General features: G+C 36.2%; 3 protein-coding genes across 10 annotated transcripts in view; 1 reads left to right on the top strand and 2 right to left on the bottom strand.

The window, feature by feature from the left end:
- Nucleotides 1-241: 241 nt before the first annotated feature.
- LOC133522715 (probable cysteine--tRNA ligase, mitochondrial) lies at nt 242-1,981 on the bottom strand. The gene has a single exon (XM_061858133.1). The coding sequence runs from the start codon at nt 1,893-1,895 to the stop codon at nt 366-368; it is 1,530 nt and encodes a 509-aa protein (XP_061714117.1). The 5' UTR covers nt 1,896-1,981; the 3' UTR covers nt 242-365.
- A 182-nt stretch (nt 1,982-2,163) lies between these two features.
- Nucleotides 2,164-3,122, top strand: LOC133522721 (cytochrome c oxidase assembly factor 5). Its single transcript, XM_061858148.1, has 3 exons — nt 2,164-2,383; nt 2,502-2,597; nt 2,964-3,122. Exons 1-3 carry the CDS (start codon nt 2,276-2,278, stop codon nt 3,003-3,005), a joined length of 246 nt encoding a protein of 81 aa, XP_061714132.1. The 5' UTR covers nt 2,164-2,275; the 3' UTR covers nt 3,006-3,122.
- A 168-nt stretch (nt 3,123-3,290) lies between these two features.
- LOC133522718 (uncharacterized) overlaps nt 3,291-14,360 on the bottom strand; it is a 170,550-nt gene continuing 159,480 nt past the window's right edge. For 7 of the 8 annotated variants that reach the window (XM_061858143.1, XM_061858141.1, XM_061858137.1 and 4 more), the window contains 3 exons: nt 12,167-12,408; nt 11,209-11,721; nt 3,291-9,687 (listed from right to left, as the gene is read on the bottom strand). In XM_061858143.1, the coding sequence (XP_061714127.1) occupies nt 9,415-9,687; nt 11,209-11,721; nt 12,167-12,408 (1,028 nt within the window). In that variant the 3' untranslated portion in view covers nt 3,291-9,414. Of the gene's footprint in view, nt 9,688-11,208; nt 11,722-12,166; nt 12,409-13,019; nt 13,051-14,360 lie in introns of those variants that run through there. The other variant, XM_061858144.1, reaches the window with a different exon arrangement.

Below are 14,360 nucleotides of genomic sequence, written 5' to 3'. Positions count from 1 at the left end.
CAAATACTTATAATTGTTAAGGCATACATTGTCAAAGTAACCTTCATGCTATCAGGTAAGGGTTATATCGGCTTGCCTGTGCTAACGATGTTTGCGTGTGCATGTTATTTTACAATTGGAAAAATAGCATGAACAAAAAAAAAGGCGAATATATTACCATTATGATTGTAATATTGACAATAATGTTACAAAATCAGTAGGGATTAACTTGCATTTAAGTGATAATGATAATAAAAAAATCTTATCAAAGATTAAAATGAATATATTTATCTTAAGTAAACAAATTGCATCATTATCTTACACAATATACATGGTATATTCTGTTAGAGAGATAATTATCCAGAAATCGGATACTGATAATTATTTCATTTCAATACCCATGAAGGTGTTTTTTCACTGTCATTAATTTGTACTTTTATTGCTTTCATTTGATCTCTCACAATGTCACAGGCGCTCAGCAATTCCTTGTCTTTTCTGTTCAAAGCATTTAGCCTCACAGTATGCCTGAACTCTACCAGGGTGTCTATGAGATTGTTTGGGACTTCATTGTCTGAGCTTTCCTGTAATTTGAGCCCAAATTTTGTCAAAACATTAGTGATATACTCGGCTATCAGTAAAACTGGAATTGGATAAAACTCAGAATTCTCCAGTTTCATCAATCTATTTGTCTTTATAACTAAGTTTAACAAGTTATTAATACAGCTGGCTGTATCAAAATCTGATCGCAGAACTTTTAGATTTAGTTCTTCAACATTCTGCAAGCTATCAAGTAATTGATATTTATAGTCACCATTTTCTGTGGCATTGTTATTGACATAATTGTATGCGTCTTTTAGGAAGAATTTGAATTTGTGTAGGACACTTTCTGCAGTTTTCATTAACTCATCACTGTATTCCATTGGATATCTATAGTTGGACATAAGGCAAGCCATCCTAAATGTGTCAGCACTGTGTTGAGACAGCATCTGTGGTATGCTGACAGTATTTTTCAAGGATTTAGACATTTTATTGTCACCTTTCAGTTGTAAATGACCTATATGTATCCAGTAGTTGGCCCATTGCCTGGTGTTATGGAAGGAGCAAGACTGGGCCTCCTCATTCTCATGATGAGGGAACTGCAAGTCAATTCCTCCGGCATGAAAGTCTAATTGAGAACCAAAGAACTTGCTCACCATGGCAGAGCACTCGATATGCCAGCCAGGCCTCCCTTCACCCCATGAGGCCTTCCAAGATGGCTCCCCAGGCTTGTGAGCTTTCCACAGAGTAAAGTCCATCTTGTTCCTTTTGTACTGATCTGCTGGTTCACCTGCATCTTGCATTTTCTGCAACTTACCATAAGCATTGTATTTCACAGTGTCAAAATACACTGAACCATCTTTAGTAACATAAGCCATTCCAGATTCAATGATTTTCTGGATAAAAGTTTCAATGGTGTTAACATGGTCTGAGACTCTCACAACTATGAGTGGTTTTTCAATATTCAAACTGGCCATGTCCAGCCAAAACTCATGCTCATATTGTTTTGCTATGGTCCTGAAGTCCGATTTAGTCTCTTTGGCTTTTTTAATTATTTTATCGTCGATATCCGTGACACCCATTGCAGTGACAAGTTTAATTTTGAAGAATTCTTTAAGTATTCTCTGTAGAATATCAATTTTAACATAGCAACTTGCGTGGCCTAGATGGGCGGAGTCATAGACGGTGGGTCCGCAGGAGTACCACGTCGCGATGTTGGGGTCGTTGAGGATCACAGGCACTTTTTGATCGGCCACGCAGTTGTACACGTACGCCCCGATCGGATTTCCATTCGGCATCATCCATTTCGTCTCTTTATAAGGCTTTAAGGAGCAAACATGGGACAATTTCCTGGAGAATACTGGTACAATCTTTCTCATTGTTAATTTGTGTACAATCACGACTGTCACGAGTAAACAAAGACTTATTATTCAATTCAAACAATTATTAGATAGATTCATTGCAAGTGACCTTGAACAAATCAAAATGTGTAATCTGTCATTAAACAGCTGATTGGATTTTTGAACCTTGACGCAAAATATTTGAGACTTATAAAAACACCCATTGTTTTACCATCCATCGGGTAAAAGTAGTCTTAAATATGCAATTTGACTTTGACAAATTTGACAACTGTCATATGTGACGACTGACGTTTATTGTTAGTTCTTGAAATAATCGTGTACTTACTTACATAGAGAAATCAACAAAAAGGTGCAAATAAGAAGATTCATGCAGATTTAATTGTAATCAAATACAGAAAATGGTTGTTTTCGCTCCAGATGAAATAGGACTTGCTGACAAGTCACCCTGTGCTGGCATCAGAGCTGATCTCAAGATGTGTTTGTTAAATACGGATTGCTGCAAAAAGGTTACAATTTAAATTGTTTTTAACAATTACATTTCAGAAAATGGTTTTTAAACTGTTCAGAAAGTTGAATGTTAGAAGGGCTTTCCTTGAAGGATAATAAGATTTTTAAAATTTTCAGGACAAGAAAACACCTCGAGAATGTTTAAAGTCAGGGGAAGTTGGAGACGAATGTCTGCAACTGCGACAAGCATTTTTCGAGTGCAAACGATCCTTAGTAAGCTCAAATAAAGTTTATAGGTTTACATTTATGAATAATAAAGTAAACTTTTCTTAGCCTGATAAAGGTAGAGACTAGTTTACAGAACTAAGTTATTATACTTCATTTTATCTGTATGAAATTGTCTCAATATTTAGTCTGCTGTAATCGTAGCGGATAAAATATGTGTTAAAAGCATTTAATATTTATAAGAGATGTAATACAATCACAGTGTTTAACACAAACTGTAGAGATATATTCTATCCACTACCATTGATGCTAACTATACTATGATATTAAATTTAATAAGGGATGAATGTAATAATCAAATACAATTTTAGTAAGTAATTTTAAAATATCTTATTATTTATTTGATTATTTCAGCTGGACAATAGAAGAAGGTTTCGAGGGCACAGAGGATACTGAAGCTATGTATGACAATTCATTACTGAAGTTTAGTTTATTATTTTACTATTAAAACAACAAACATGTAGTATTACATATGAATTCTAGTTTTCCAATAAAGTTACCAAAAATACTGAATTAGAGATTTTTTTAAAGAAAAATGTGATCACTCTGCAACATTTAACTCAAAAATTTTAATGTTTAACAAAAAAATGTAAAGTAAATAAAATTTTATTTTACAGCCAAAATCAGTACCTAAATACCTAAGTAGTAAGTAGTTATTAAATACAGGAGAAAATAAAACCATTGTATAATTTTAAATTTTATTACAAAAATAATTGAAATTCCTTCAATTTGCTAATCATCTATTTGCTTTCCAAACATTTATTCAACACATTTTTTTCAATACATTTTTAAAACGGTACAAAAAATATTCAGCAGAAAAATGTCTAAGATATTGTTGCCAACTTAAAATAAAAATATTAGGGATGTGAATTAAAATATTTTGTTAAAATTTAATAACGAAAATGAATGACCATTTGGAAGTAAGTAATTTTAAAAACTTTGAAAAGGTTAATATTACTTCTAGGGATAAATCTATAACTATCTAATGTTTTATTTAATTCAAATTGTTTCAGAATGTCCAAATCTTTCTCACACTAATTATTTAATTGGCAAAAGTTAAATTGTACTTATTCTTACATAATTCTGTAATTTTATTCATACCCAAACAATCTTACTCCAGTTTGACCACTTAACTCAGTTGATTGGCTATCAGTTGAAAATCTGGTTGTAACTATCAAACATATTAGTCCCATCTGTGCCTGATCAGGGGGCACAAATGGGAATGATCCATTCCTATCTGTTCACGCCGGGCACAAATTGGAAGGATGCATTCCCATCTGTCCCCGGCGGAATAAACATATTCCCATATCAGGGGGCAGGCACAGATGGGAATATACCAAAAATGTATCAATTATATATGTAAAATGTCACCATTCCTGCAACCCTAAACTTACCTAGGGAACAGACCGAGTTAAGTGGTAGTCCTGTGATAAATATATAAAGCCATAATTATCCTAGATAATTAACAAATGCAAGCCTTTATTGCTTTCCTACATATCAACTAGATTTAGCACCATAGCAAAAATAACCGTGCCTTAAAAATAACCAGTATTTATTTTTGTCATAAACCTTTCGTTGATATTTTGTTTGAGTAGGTACCTAGTGTGTACTCATACTTATGCTGCTCCCGCATTGGCTGTTATAAAACGTTATATGACATTGTGTGACAGGGACAACATAGTAAAATACTACCATTACTCTCATCTTGTCCCTGTCACACGATATTATATAATATTTTATAACAGCCAATGTTGGAGCAGCATAAGTATGAGTTATTTTTTTCGATAACTGCGCTTTTTAGATGTTAAATGAGCACTATGTCCACTATCTATTTTTAATAAATTGAATCACAATATTTATTAGGTATTTTTGGTCAGTGGCCAATAGTATTTTATACAATCGTGATATAATGGAGAGCTGTTAGTCGAGTTACGAGATTGAAAATCTTGATTATATCACTATTGTTTACAATACTTATTCTACGAGTCTATAAAAATAATACTTTAAACTAATAAAATCATACAGGTAAACAAGCCAAAAGTATACAGCTGTTTAAGATAGCGAGCAGCCGCGATACCTTCACACTCGTACGCGCCCCAGCCGCTGGGACCCGGCGGGTTGGTAAACGACACCTTCTCGTAACTCATGAGGCCCTGGTACTTGCTCCTTGTTAAATTCAATTTTTAGACAGTTTTCCCGATTTTGGCCACCGTAGCCTATGGAGACTAACAAGCAACGGTAAACGGTTTTCGTAGTCTAAGGATGTTGCTATATTAAGGGTGTCACATGTGCGTGTATGACTTATGAAGCAATTGTTTCTACTATACAACCTAAAATAAATAATTAATTTGAGCTATCGTTTTGTTTCGTCCTCTTGACTGCGGCGAGCTGTGATTGGTCCATTTCATTATAGTCGACTAAATCGTTTCGAAATGAATATTATATTTGAGTTTGGTATATGAAATCTTAATTCAACCATTACAGTCGACGAGTAGAAAAAAGTGGTTTCATAACTCTGGCAATTATTGTTTTTTTTTTCTGTTAAACCGGTGACCTAAATGAACCAAAAACAAGGTTATCGTTTAATTAACCTCTAATTAACGTATATTTCTTAGTTTTGAAATGTCTAAATAAGTTGTTATTTACCAATTAATATTTAACATTATTCAATATTAAATCAATCAAAATACATAAGTATTATTACAAAATTTATAAATACTAATACAAATAAAAATGTCTAAACAGTGTCGTATTGTTTTTTAGCCTCGTAGAATATGGTAATTGTCTAGAAAAAATATCCAATTTACATATAAATAAATAAATAAAATTATACGTAATCTATCTCAACGCTTAATTAATTTATTATTTGTGCATTACAGCTTTGAAGCGTAGGTATCTATTTATTTTAATAATTCAAGAGCTAAAATATTTTACATATAATAATTTGTTTGATTCCATAAAGTTCCAGCTTTGCACATTATAGTGAATTATCATTATTATGTAATATATAAATATTATTAACCTTAAATCTATTATATTTGAAAGTATGGATAATTTGGGAGGAAAACATTTGCCTAGACAAGTTCTTATTTTATTATTGTAAACGCAAATATTTTTCGAATCCCAAATTATCAATGTATTTATTAATTGCTTAATTATTTTGCACGAGTTGAACTATCCAAGGAGCGGTTTAAAAAAAAATCTACGCTACTTTCGTACTGTTGGCAAAGAAAGTAGTCGACACGAAGTTAAAGCAGGGGCGTAGCTACCGCCGTATCTGCCGTATCAATTATACGGGGCCCTCGGGCTACGGGGGCCCCAACGTGCGTTATTGTGAGAAATCTTTACCCTTCCTAAGGGCCCCTAAACAAATTTTTATACGGGGCCCCGCCAAGGCACGCTACGCCACTGAGTTAAAGTGACAGAAATCTTCGTTTTGGAAATTAAAATAAAGCATATTATGTAGTTATGCGAGTCAACGAAATAAGAATTGCAAATTTAAGACGGCAGACGCGAATCAACTATTCAAAATTAGTTATAAGAGACCTAAGAAATTTAATTTTGCGGGTCTTTCCATGTTGTATTGTCTTATACAGTTTAGCGGCGTATCTATTACTTAATTATACTATCTTAATAAACGACTGGGTGCTTAATTGAAATGTACTCAGTTTTACATTTTTAATCAGCTCAGAAATGTTTTCAAAAAAGCTTATGATAAAGATTTTATACTGTAAATAAGAAAATATATGTATTTTAGTTTATACGAGCATACACGATGGAATCGTTAAGTGTTAACATGCGATTATTCCGTAAATATATCAGATATAAAAAATAAAAAAAATACTGACATCGAAAGTATACAAAAACCCGGTGAGCAAAATTACAACAATTACTTTTTTTAATACAGTTACAAATATTCAAAATTTAAACGCCCCCACCCTAAGTGGTTAATTTTTGTCTATAGTAAGAGATATAGTTTAAATGATTATTCTTTATTAAAGTAATCAAACATATTTTTATAGGTAAAAGTAAAAGTCATAGATTAATTTCTGAATCATCAATAATTGTCATTGATAACGGCTAAATTATTAGGCCTTTTAAGTTAAAGCTTCTGCGATAGTCGCATTAAATGCATGGGACCGTTTAAACTTAATATTTTGGATATTGATAAACTTTATAAGAAACAAATGTGTTTTTATTCATTGAGTAGCGTACTATCGACAACAATTGAAGGTTTTTTTTGATATATTGTATATTTACAAAATAATCGCTTGTAAACACTTTACGATTACTTCCTGTATACATCTTAGGCAGTAACAGAGACCGTAAGATATTGTGCAGGAAAAAAGCATACACAAATTTATGAGCTGATCATAAAAACCACCTTAATACACGTCTACAAAGTCGAAAATAGCTTGTGTAACCGGCCTCGATAATAGCTAAGATAGAACGGTCTACAAACTAATACAACATTTATTACCGAAAACACAACCGATACATTTTAAGTACCCAACTATTTAAAATTTTGTTTAGGTACCAAATATTTAAGTTCAAACAAAAAAAATGTTTAAATAAAATGTTCGTATTGAGTAGGTAAAATGAACAAAAACCAGTTGTGTTTCCGATTATGTGGGAATTTTAAAGGCGAACCACACCAAATGCTAGCACGATAGCTCACAGCGTAGACAAGCGCCTGTTCTGCATACCCACTTGGTGTGTATTGGTATTGACTTTTGACGGGCGTCTACAAATCTAAGTCATATTTATATGATATGTGTCAGGATATGTGAGGAACTATAAGAGTGAGAAATATCATAATTAACTTGCGCTTTTCTGATCTTTGGAAGACGAGTTTTGATTCAGGGTTTCTTACTGAATCCTTACTGATCATTGTTTATGATCTGGTCGCTCCCTCGTCCACTAGCTAAGCTTCTTACCTGCTGTGCTCTGTGAATGATTGTGGCGCCGCCCTAGCGGGTATAGAACACATTAGCACTACACATAATACGGAGGCTCATGTTAAAATATTTTGTCTGTAAAAGGAAGAGAGGACAGCTCAAAGTGATAATTATTCTTAATAATTGATATAAATTAGTCTGAATATTGTGACTTTAATACACACAATTTTTTTTATAGGAAAAAATATTTTCTTATTTAATTGTCAATGCAAACATTATTTTGCAGTGTTAAGATTGCACATTTAAATATGTGAGGTATATCGCATAGCTAGTGAACGATTCTCAGGCTGCTTTTCCAACAAAGGTAAGTTGAACTACATTTACATATGTAGGTACAGGTGTCACATAGCCTCGTGGCTTAGCTTGATCGATTTGTATGATAACATTATAACTTATAATTCTGGTCGAAAAGCAGCCTTTTCTTTATACATTTCACCCTCAAACCCCTCTAGGAACCTAAGGCCGGTTTTGTAACAGTATTTAGTGCATTTATAATTTAAAAACTTATTTTTAACGCTTTACTCAAGATATTCACAAATCGACTTATTGAACACTTTGAAAATGTTAATCAGAATGTTATATTGTAAGAATAGGGTGCAGTACCTACTCTTCAGATTAATATTTATATCAGTTAAACGGTAGACCTTAGCTTCATATACATAAGGGTCAATTCATAACAATAAGGGTCAAATATGTGATCTTAATCACGTCACTATAATTCTTTTATGATACGGTAGATGTCGCTAAGCGCCTTTCTAGAAGTTTTTTCAATTAATCCTTTATTTCAAAAAATGTTGTTCTTAAAATCACCTTATTCGTGAGAAGGAATTCTCTGCGTGGTTAACTAAATTCATGCTGCACCCTATTTGAATATTGAACACGTCACAGCTGTTAATAATACTTTGGTCCAATCAGGAGCATCTTAGGACGAGCAATCTTATACGCATTTACAAATGAATGCAAGCTCAAGAAACTGAAGGTTTTTAAATGACACAATTCTGAATACAAATTACTTAAGAAACCCTGAAACCTAAATGGTCACGTACTGTGCGGTTTGACAGGAATTTCCTTCCACGAACGCGTCGGCTATGGAAGGAACTGCTTGCTGAGGTTTCTCGATGAACTACCAATAGTGACGACGGTGACGACACATCGACACATAATGTAACAACTGTAACAAGGCGCCGCCACAATCCTTTTACTTCCTTTCTCAGAGGTTAAACTCTTTGCTTTTTTCTTTTGCCTTTAAGTAAGTTAAGACTTTTCTATACGATGTCATCGATCAGCCGTACGACTATTGCAATTCGATTTTATATCGAGTTGTGCCATTTAACAACTATCTCTCAAAATATAGTCTGTCAAGCAAAGTATGTCAGTAGCAATGTACAGCAAAGTGAAGTAGGGCAACACTCAAAAAGCACTATTACCAATATTGCGCTAAGAAAAGCAGCAATGTACATAGTACCAAAACATATAATTTTCATAACCTAAAATTTTACAAATATTTACGATCAACGAGCGTGATTGTATATTGTAGGCACCTTGACTTTGCTTAAGTTCATGCACAAGCTTATTTAATATATTGGTATTTAATGGTGACAGTAGAAATTTCTCTTGAAATAGCAACGATTCAGAATATAAACAAACATGATGGCTGCCATTCACTATCCACATTCCACAGATGACACGCGATTTTGGAATTATTCGAAAACTGTGTTGCTAACCCGCAATTTTTCAAATTTGCCTCCTTTTGCTACTGACAAGATTTGCTTGACCAAGTATAGCTTGCTATTTAGACTTTATTCTAGCATACACTAAACATCAGGGCTCACGGCCCCATCCCTCTGCTAGAACGTCTGTATGGGTCTATACAATCCAGTGTATCCACAAAGGCGCGCGCGCAGCGCCGTGATCAGCATCGCCGCGCCCGACAAGTCGTCCAACAAGTTGGCACACTCGCACACCAACAGGTACATCTTGTCGCCGTGGGTGGCGACGGACTTGTGTAGCGCTATCTTCCTCATACCGACGGAGTGAGGGAGATGACGGTAGAGCATGCGCGCGCCTGTCCAGTACAGCCAGTTTCGTTCGAAGCGCTCGCCATCGTCGCCTTCGAATACCTGGAAGATGATTTAAGAGCAGTTAATATGGGAAAGCTGAAACATTGGTGGTGACAACTACGACCGCTCTGTCAAGAGTGAAACGACAATGAAGTAGAAGAATGTGGGGAAGCATCCAACAAGGTCTACATCCTGGTCAAGTTTGCGATCTGTGCAAGAACGTTGTAAATGGGTAGGAAGACGTACGAGTAGGTACGTAATGCTGAAAGAGCCCTAAGTCATTGTAGCGCATATATATCTTTCATATAAAAAAAGGAAGATGATGATTTCAGTACTTAATTGATACGAATAATCGGGAACGCCTTCAAAAAGTCGCCAAGCCAACCCGCCAAGTCTTCAAATACTCCTCGACCAAAGTTATTTGAATCAAACGCTCATTACTATTGGACCATAGATTTAATACATAAAACTTTAGTCTAAGTCTTTAAAATCTTATCGGTTCACTTTTTATTTTGAAACAATATGAACCACTCTAACCACTAACGTGACTTTCAGTTGTGTTCGTTTAGCACCAATTATAGTTGAAAGTCAAAACGCCACCGAGTTCTATGTGAATTTAAATTTGTAAATTATTCTTATAGACCTTTTATCCTTAAAAGGGACATTAAACCCGGGAATTCGAAAACTTTCGCCCTAAAAATCCATTTTAAGAAACCACTTTTAGAAGTAGGTAGGCGTTCGCTCGTTTTATTTTATCATCCACTTCAATGCACTGTAGTCTTTAGAGACGATCCAAAAGTCGCAGTTAGACAAATCCCTTTGCCAAGACGGCCCCGTATGGCTGTTTTAATAGGGCGGAAATGAGTTAAGTGGCAGATCACTTTTCTTAAGTGCTCCATTTGGTTGCCTTCCAAAAATCTTGGCACGGTCCCTTAAGATTCAAGGTGTATCAACTTATCGAAAGTTTAATAAAGATCTGGAGCCAAATTACGAACGATGTAGCATTTGTTCTCGTAGTTACAAAGTAGGCGTAGAGTTACACCAAGATAACTTTGATAGCATAGACTGTGCTGTGCTGTGTTGTATTTTTAACCATAGAGACTATACATCTCTATTGTATTGTAGTAATTATTTATTTTAAGATTATTATATTCGTAATGTAATGTTTACCCAGGTATTGGCTGTTGTATTTATAAATGTTGATATGTATTTTTCATGTCACTATTATGATGTTACTCCAAATGTTGTATTGACTTGTAAAAGAACCCTTGAGTGCAAGAGTTATTTTAAACGACGTAATTTCATAGAAGTTTCACCTCCGTATACGAGTAAACATCTTGTTTAGCGTAGGTTATCACACATGTTAACTCTGTGTTATGTAATAGCTTTCAATAATTTTCTCTCTTATTCTAACGAGTACAATTTATCAAAATGATTGATAGACTAAAAAAAGGATTGACGTCTATATGTATAAGGGCAGTTTGCTTTGCAATTGAAGAATCGTTATTGGATACATTAGACTCTAGAAACACAATCCCGCTGTGTCAATATTAGACTGCGTAGTTAAGGTAATGTACTGACCTTATAAACACTAATAATGAATCCAGTAGTCGGCGTGTGTGACTTCTTCGGTCCCCCGGCCAAGTCCGTGAATGGCGGCCGACATATCATCGCCACCTCGCTATACAAGTCTAGCGTATGCGCCGCCGAATACCGTATCGCCTTTGGATCAAACTTGTTCAGAGAAGCGCACCTCATGTTATTGTAGAAAAGCAAAGGATCAGTTTGTGTAGTATTTATCACATAATATGATATGAACGGGAATTCTGCGTTCCTTTCCATATTTGCGAGTAGCATCCCTCCTACTGCTGTATTCGCCTGAGCTACTTCTGTTAAAAGTTCCCCTGCGGCAGCCTTCTGTTTGATTAAGGGCTTGGCCATTGGTGATTCGAGTATTGGCTCGATAGGCTCGAGGGGGCTCATCAGGTGGGCGAGTATGCAGAGCTTAGGATCGGCAACCTCGAGGATGCTAAGTGAGTTCTGAGCAGTCTTCGTAGTTTGGCCTTTCTCTGGCGTTGGAGGGGGGACTGGAAGCTGAAATAAGGAAAATATGGGGTTTTTAAAAGTAGAAAAAAATGCTTCTTGATTTGGTTGCCTGATTAGTTACCTGGTAGTAGATAACTCTACAAGGGGAAGTTAATGTGGTTGTAGGTACCTAGTTTCTTTACTGAACTAGCTTGTATTTTTCATGTACTTAAGCGAAGTTACGTTTATTTAAGTATACATTTTGTAACAATAAAGACAAAGGACTAAAAATAGTCATACCCTTTTCAAACACGGGCTATAAGGTCTCATAATTGGAAATGATTACGAGTAAATACTATCATGTAAAAGGATCAATCCCAGTGACGTCGTGGACCAGTAAAACTATAGTAGCTTTTCGAAGAAAGACTGACTGAGCCAACAATGGGTAGCATGCTGCAGAAAAATAAACGAGCCGTCCCTGCTTAATGGAAATGGGAGGAAGAAATATACTTACAGGGACGCCATCAGGCAGGAACCTATCCAGCGCGTGCGCCGGTATGACGAAGCAGTCGCGCTCGAGCGTGGCGAGCGAGACGGGCTCCGTCCTCGTCTCCCTCCTGCTGACCCGCTCGGACGCCCGGGTGTCCGTCGGCCGGTCCCAGCGGAGAAGCGACACCCCCGGCTCCCGCGTGACAAGGGGCTGCGGGGGCTCCGCCTCCGGCCCGGAGCCTCCGCCGAGCACTGGCCCGCATCGTTCTGAAACAACAAGGGTAAAGGTTAACTCACGTGTTGGTTATTAGTTACGACTAAAGCATATATAATATTCAGGGGCCTTAAGGTTATACTCGTACGTTCTCGTTGCACTATAGCTGCTGGCGCGTGATGGCGCTTTAGTTCAAATTGAATCGGCTAATCTTCGCTCTGAGTGCATGCTGTATGTACCTACACTCCTATCAAACTGTCAACTACTAAGCCACTAGTGTCCAAGAATAGGTTCAAATCACTCAACATGAACGATCAAGTTTAGGTATCACTATCGCACTTGGAGTAAGTGATATAATGCCCCTAATGGTAATACGACGACGCAAAAACCCTTTTGTTGCGGAGTTTCAAATTAGTTTTACTACGGATTTAGTTTTCTGTTCCTAACCGACAGAATTGTAAAAGAAGATAGATATCTAATGGACAATTACTGTTTGCTGTTTAATGAGGGTATGGTGTCGTGTAATTGTGAACCGCCCCTACAAAGTGCCAAAGTGAGCAAAAAAATTGATTCTTAGATTAAATGGAACTACGAAATGAAAATGTCATTGCGTCATTAATTTGAGAGCATGACTGGCGATAGTACAACTCACACGTTACATTACTTGTATCCGCCGCCATCACAGAACTTTGTGCTCCGCTAGACGAGTGTTTTTGTAATGTTGCGTTTTGGCCTCGCTGAAAATAGCCGGGAAGTGTTTACAGCCAAAACGGTCAGTTTGAGCCGGTTTGAGCGGGTTGTAGGGATTGCACTCGCGGAACTGATTGGAAAGAAAGAGACTAAAATAGCGGATCGGATAGAGACAGTAGAAAAAATGCATTCAGCCCAACATGGGATTGATTCTCCATTTAGGCATTTTTTGTCGTCGACATGCATATCGGCGCCAGCTCCGTGGAACGAATTCCGATATTCTAAGTGTATAGATGGCATGGGCAAAAGTTAACCCGAATTACATGCCAATTCCAACAACATAATGTGATACTGGTTCAATATGGATCTGACATCATTCCAACATGAGATGGTTCCATCTCCTTTAGACGATCTGCTGAATTGCGCACTTTCAACCAAAAACGTCACTTTTGACGCTGACAGATCAATATCTTATTGGAATGAGATTTAATTACTAAAACTTGAATTGGCCTGTTAGACTGTTCACGCGCCTACATATCGAATCGTATAACTATTTACTATTTTATGGAAAAATTATCTACTGTTCCCAAACGTTAAGGAGTACTGGGCGTACTTGAGTTTAATTTCTTGTTGTGTTTATGCCAAGGTTGTGGGCTTTTCCTTCACCAATTATTTAGGACCAAGTTCTTATTAAACTTTCAGGGACACAGAAGCAAATTAAGAGGCCACAAGTGCCAAAGTTGTTAGTATTCAGGCGTCTAGACCTCAATATTAAAAACACCTACATGCCTGATATTCATATACATAAAACTTCAACATATTTCCTTCAAACTGGTAAACTTGAACCTAACCTAACCTAACTCCGGGCATGAATCACTCGTAAAAACCATGTAACATTTATTCGCGTGACTAAATCAAGTAACTAGTTACACACATATGTAGGTGTGAGGTGTGTAGTAGAGCTCACATGAGTTGAACTTTTTTCACTCTACCAGGCTAAGCTGAAATAAAAAATAAAATAAAGTTCACCTGACATCAGCAGGTAGGTACTACATTATTTATTAGATATCAGCATAACGTCACCCCTAATGTAGCAATTTTCACGTCAGTGTTGTCACGCGTTCATTCAACCGCTTGTGATGCGCGTCATGTTGCAGCGTGTCTGTCCGCTATTTATAATGCGTGACTTGACGCGTTGCTGGCATGTTGTTATTAGCGTTAGCGGCAACTAATGCGTTTGGCTTTCCTGGAACTTCGTTATAATTGGGACTAAAATATTACTTAAATTTTAGTTCCCGCGGTCAATCTAAATCAG

The sequence above is a fragment of the Cydia pomonella genome, chromosome 11 (assembly GCF_033807575.1).
Source record: "Cydia pomonella isolate Wapato2018A chromosome 11, ilCydPomo1, whole genome shotgun sequence".
NCBI lineage: Eukaryota > Metazoa > Arthropoda > Insecta > Lepidoptera > Tortricidae > Cydia > Cydia pomonella.
Note: the sequence above shows the minus strand (reverse complement) of the source record. Positions and strands in the feature narration are given on the sequence as shown.

Excerpts from the sequence above, each read along its gene's own strand:
- LOC133522715 (XM_061858133.1), bottom strand. The coding sequence starts at position 1,895 with ATGAGAAAGATTGTACCAGTATTCTCCAGGAAATTGTCCCATGTTTGC.
- LOC133522721 (XM_061858148.1), top strand. The coding sequence starts at position 2,276 with ATGGTTGTTTTCGCTCCAGATGAAATAGGACTTGCTGACAAGTCACCC. Across the intron at positions 2,384-2,501 it reads ATACGGATTGCTGCAAAAAG|GACAAGAAAACACCTCGAGA; the intron begins GTTACAATTTAA and ends TAAAATTTTCAG. Across the intron at positions 2,598-2,963 it reads TCGAGTGCAAACGATCCTTA|CTGGACAATAGAAGAAGGTT; the intron begins GTAAGCTCAAAT and ends TGATTATTTCAG.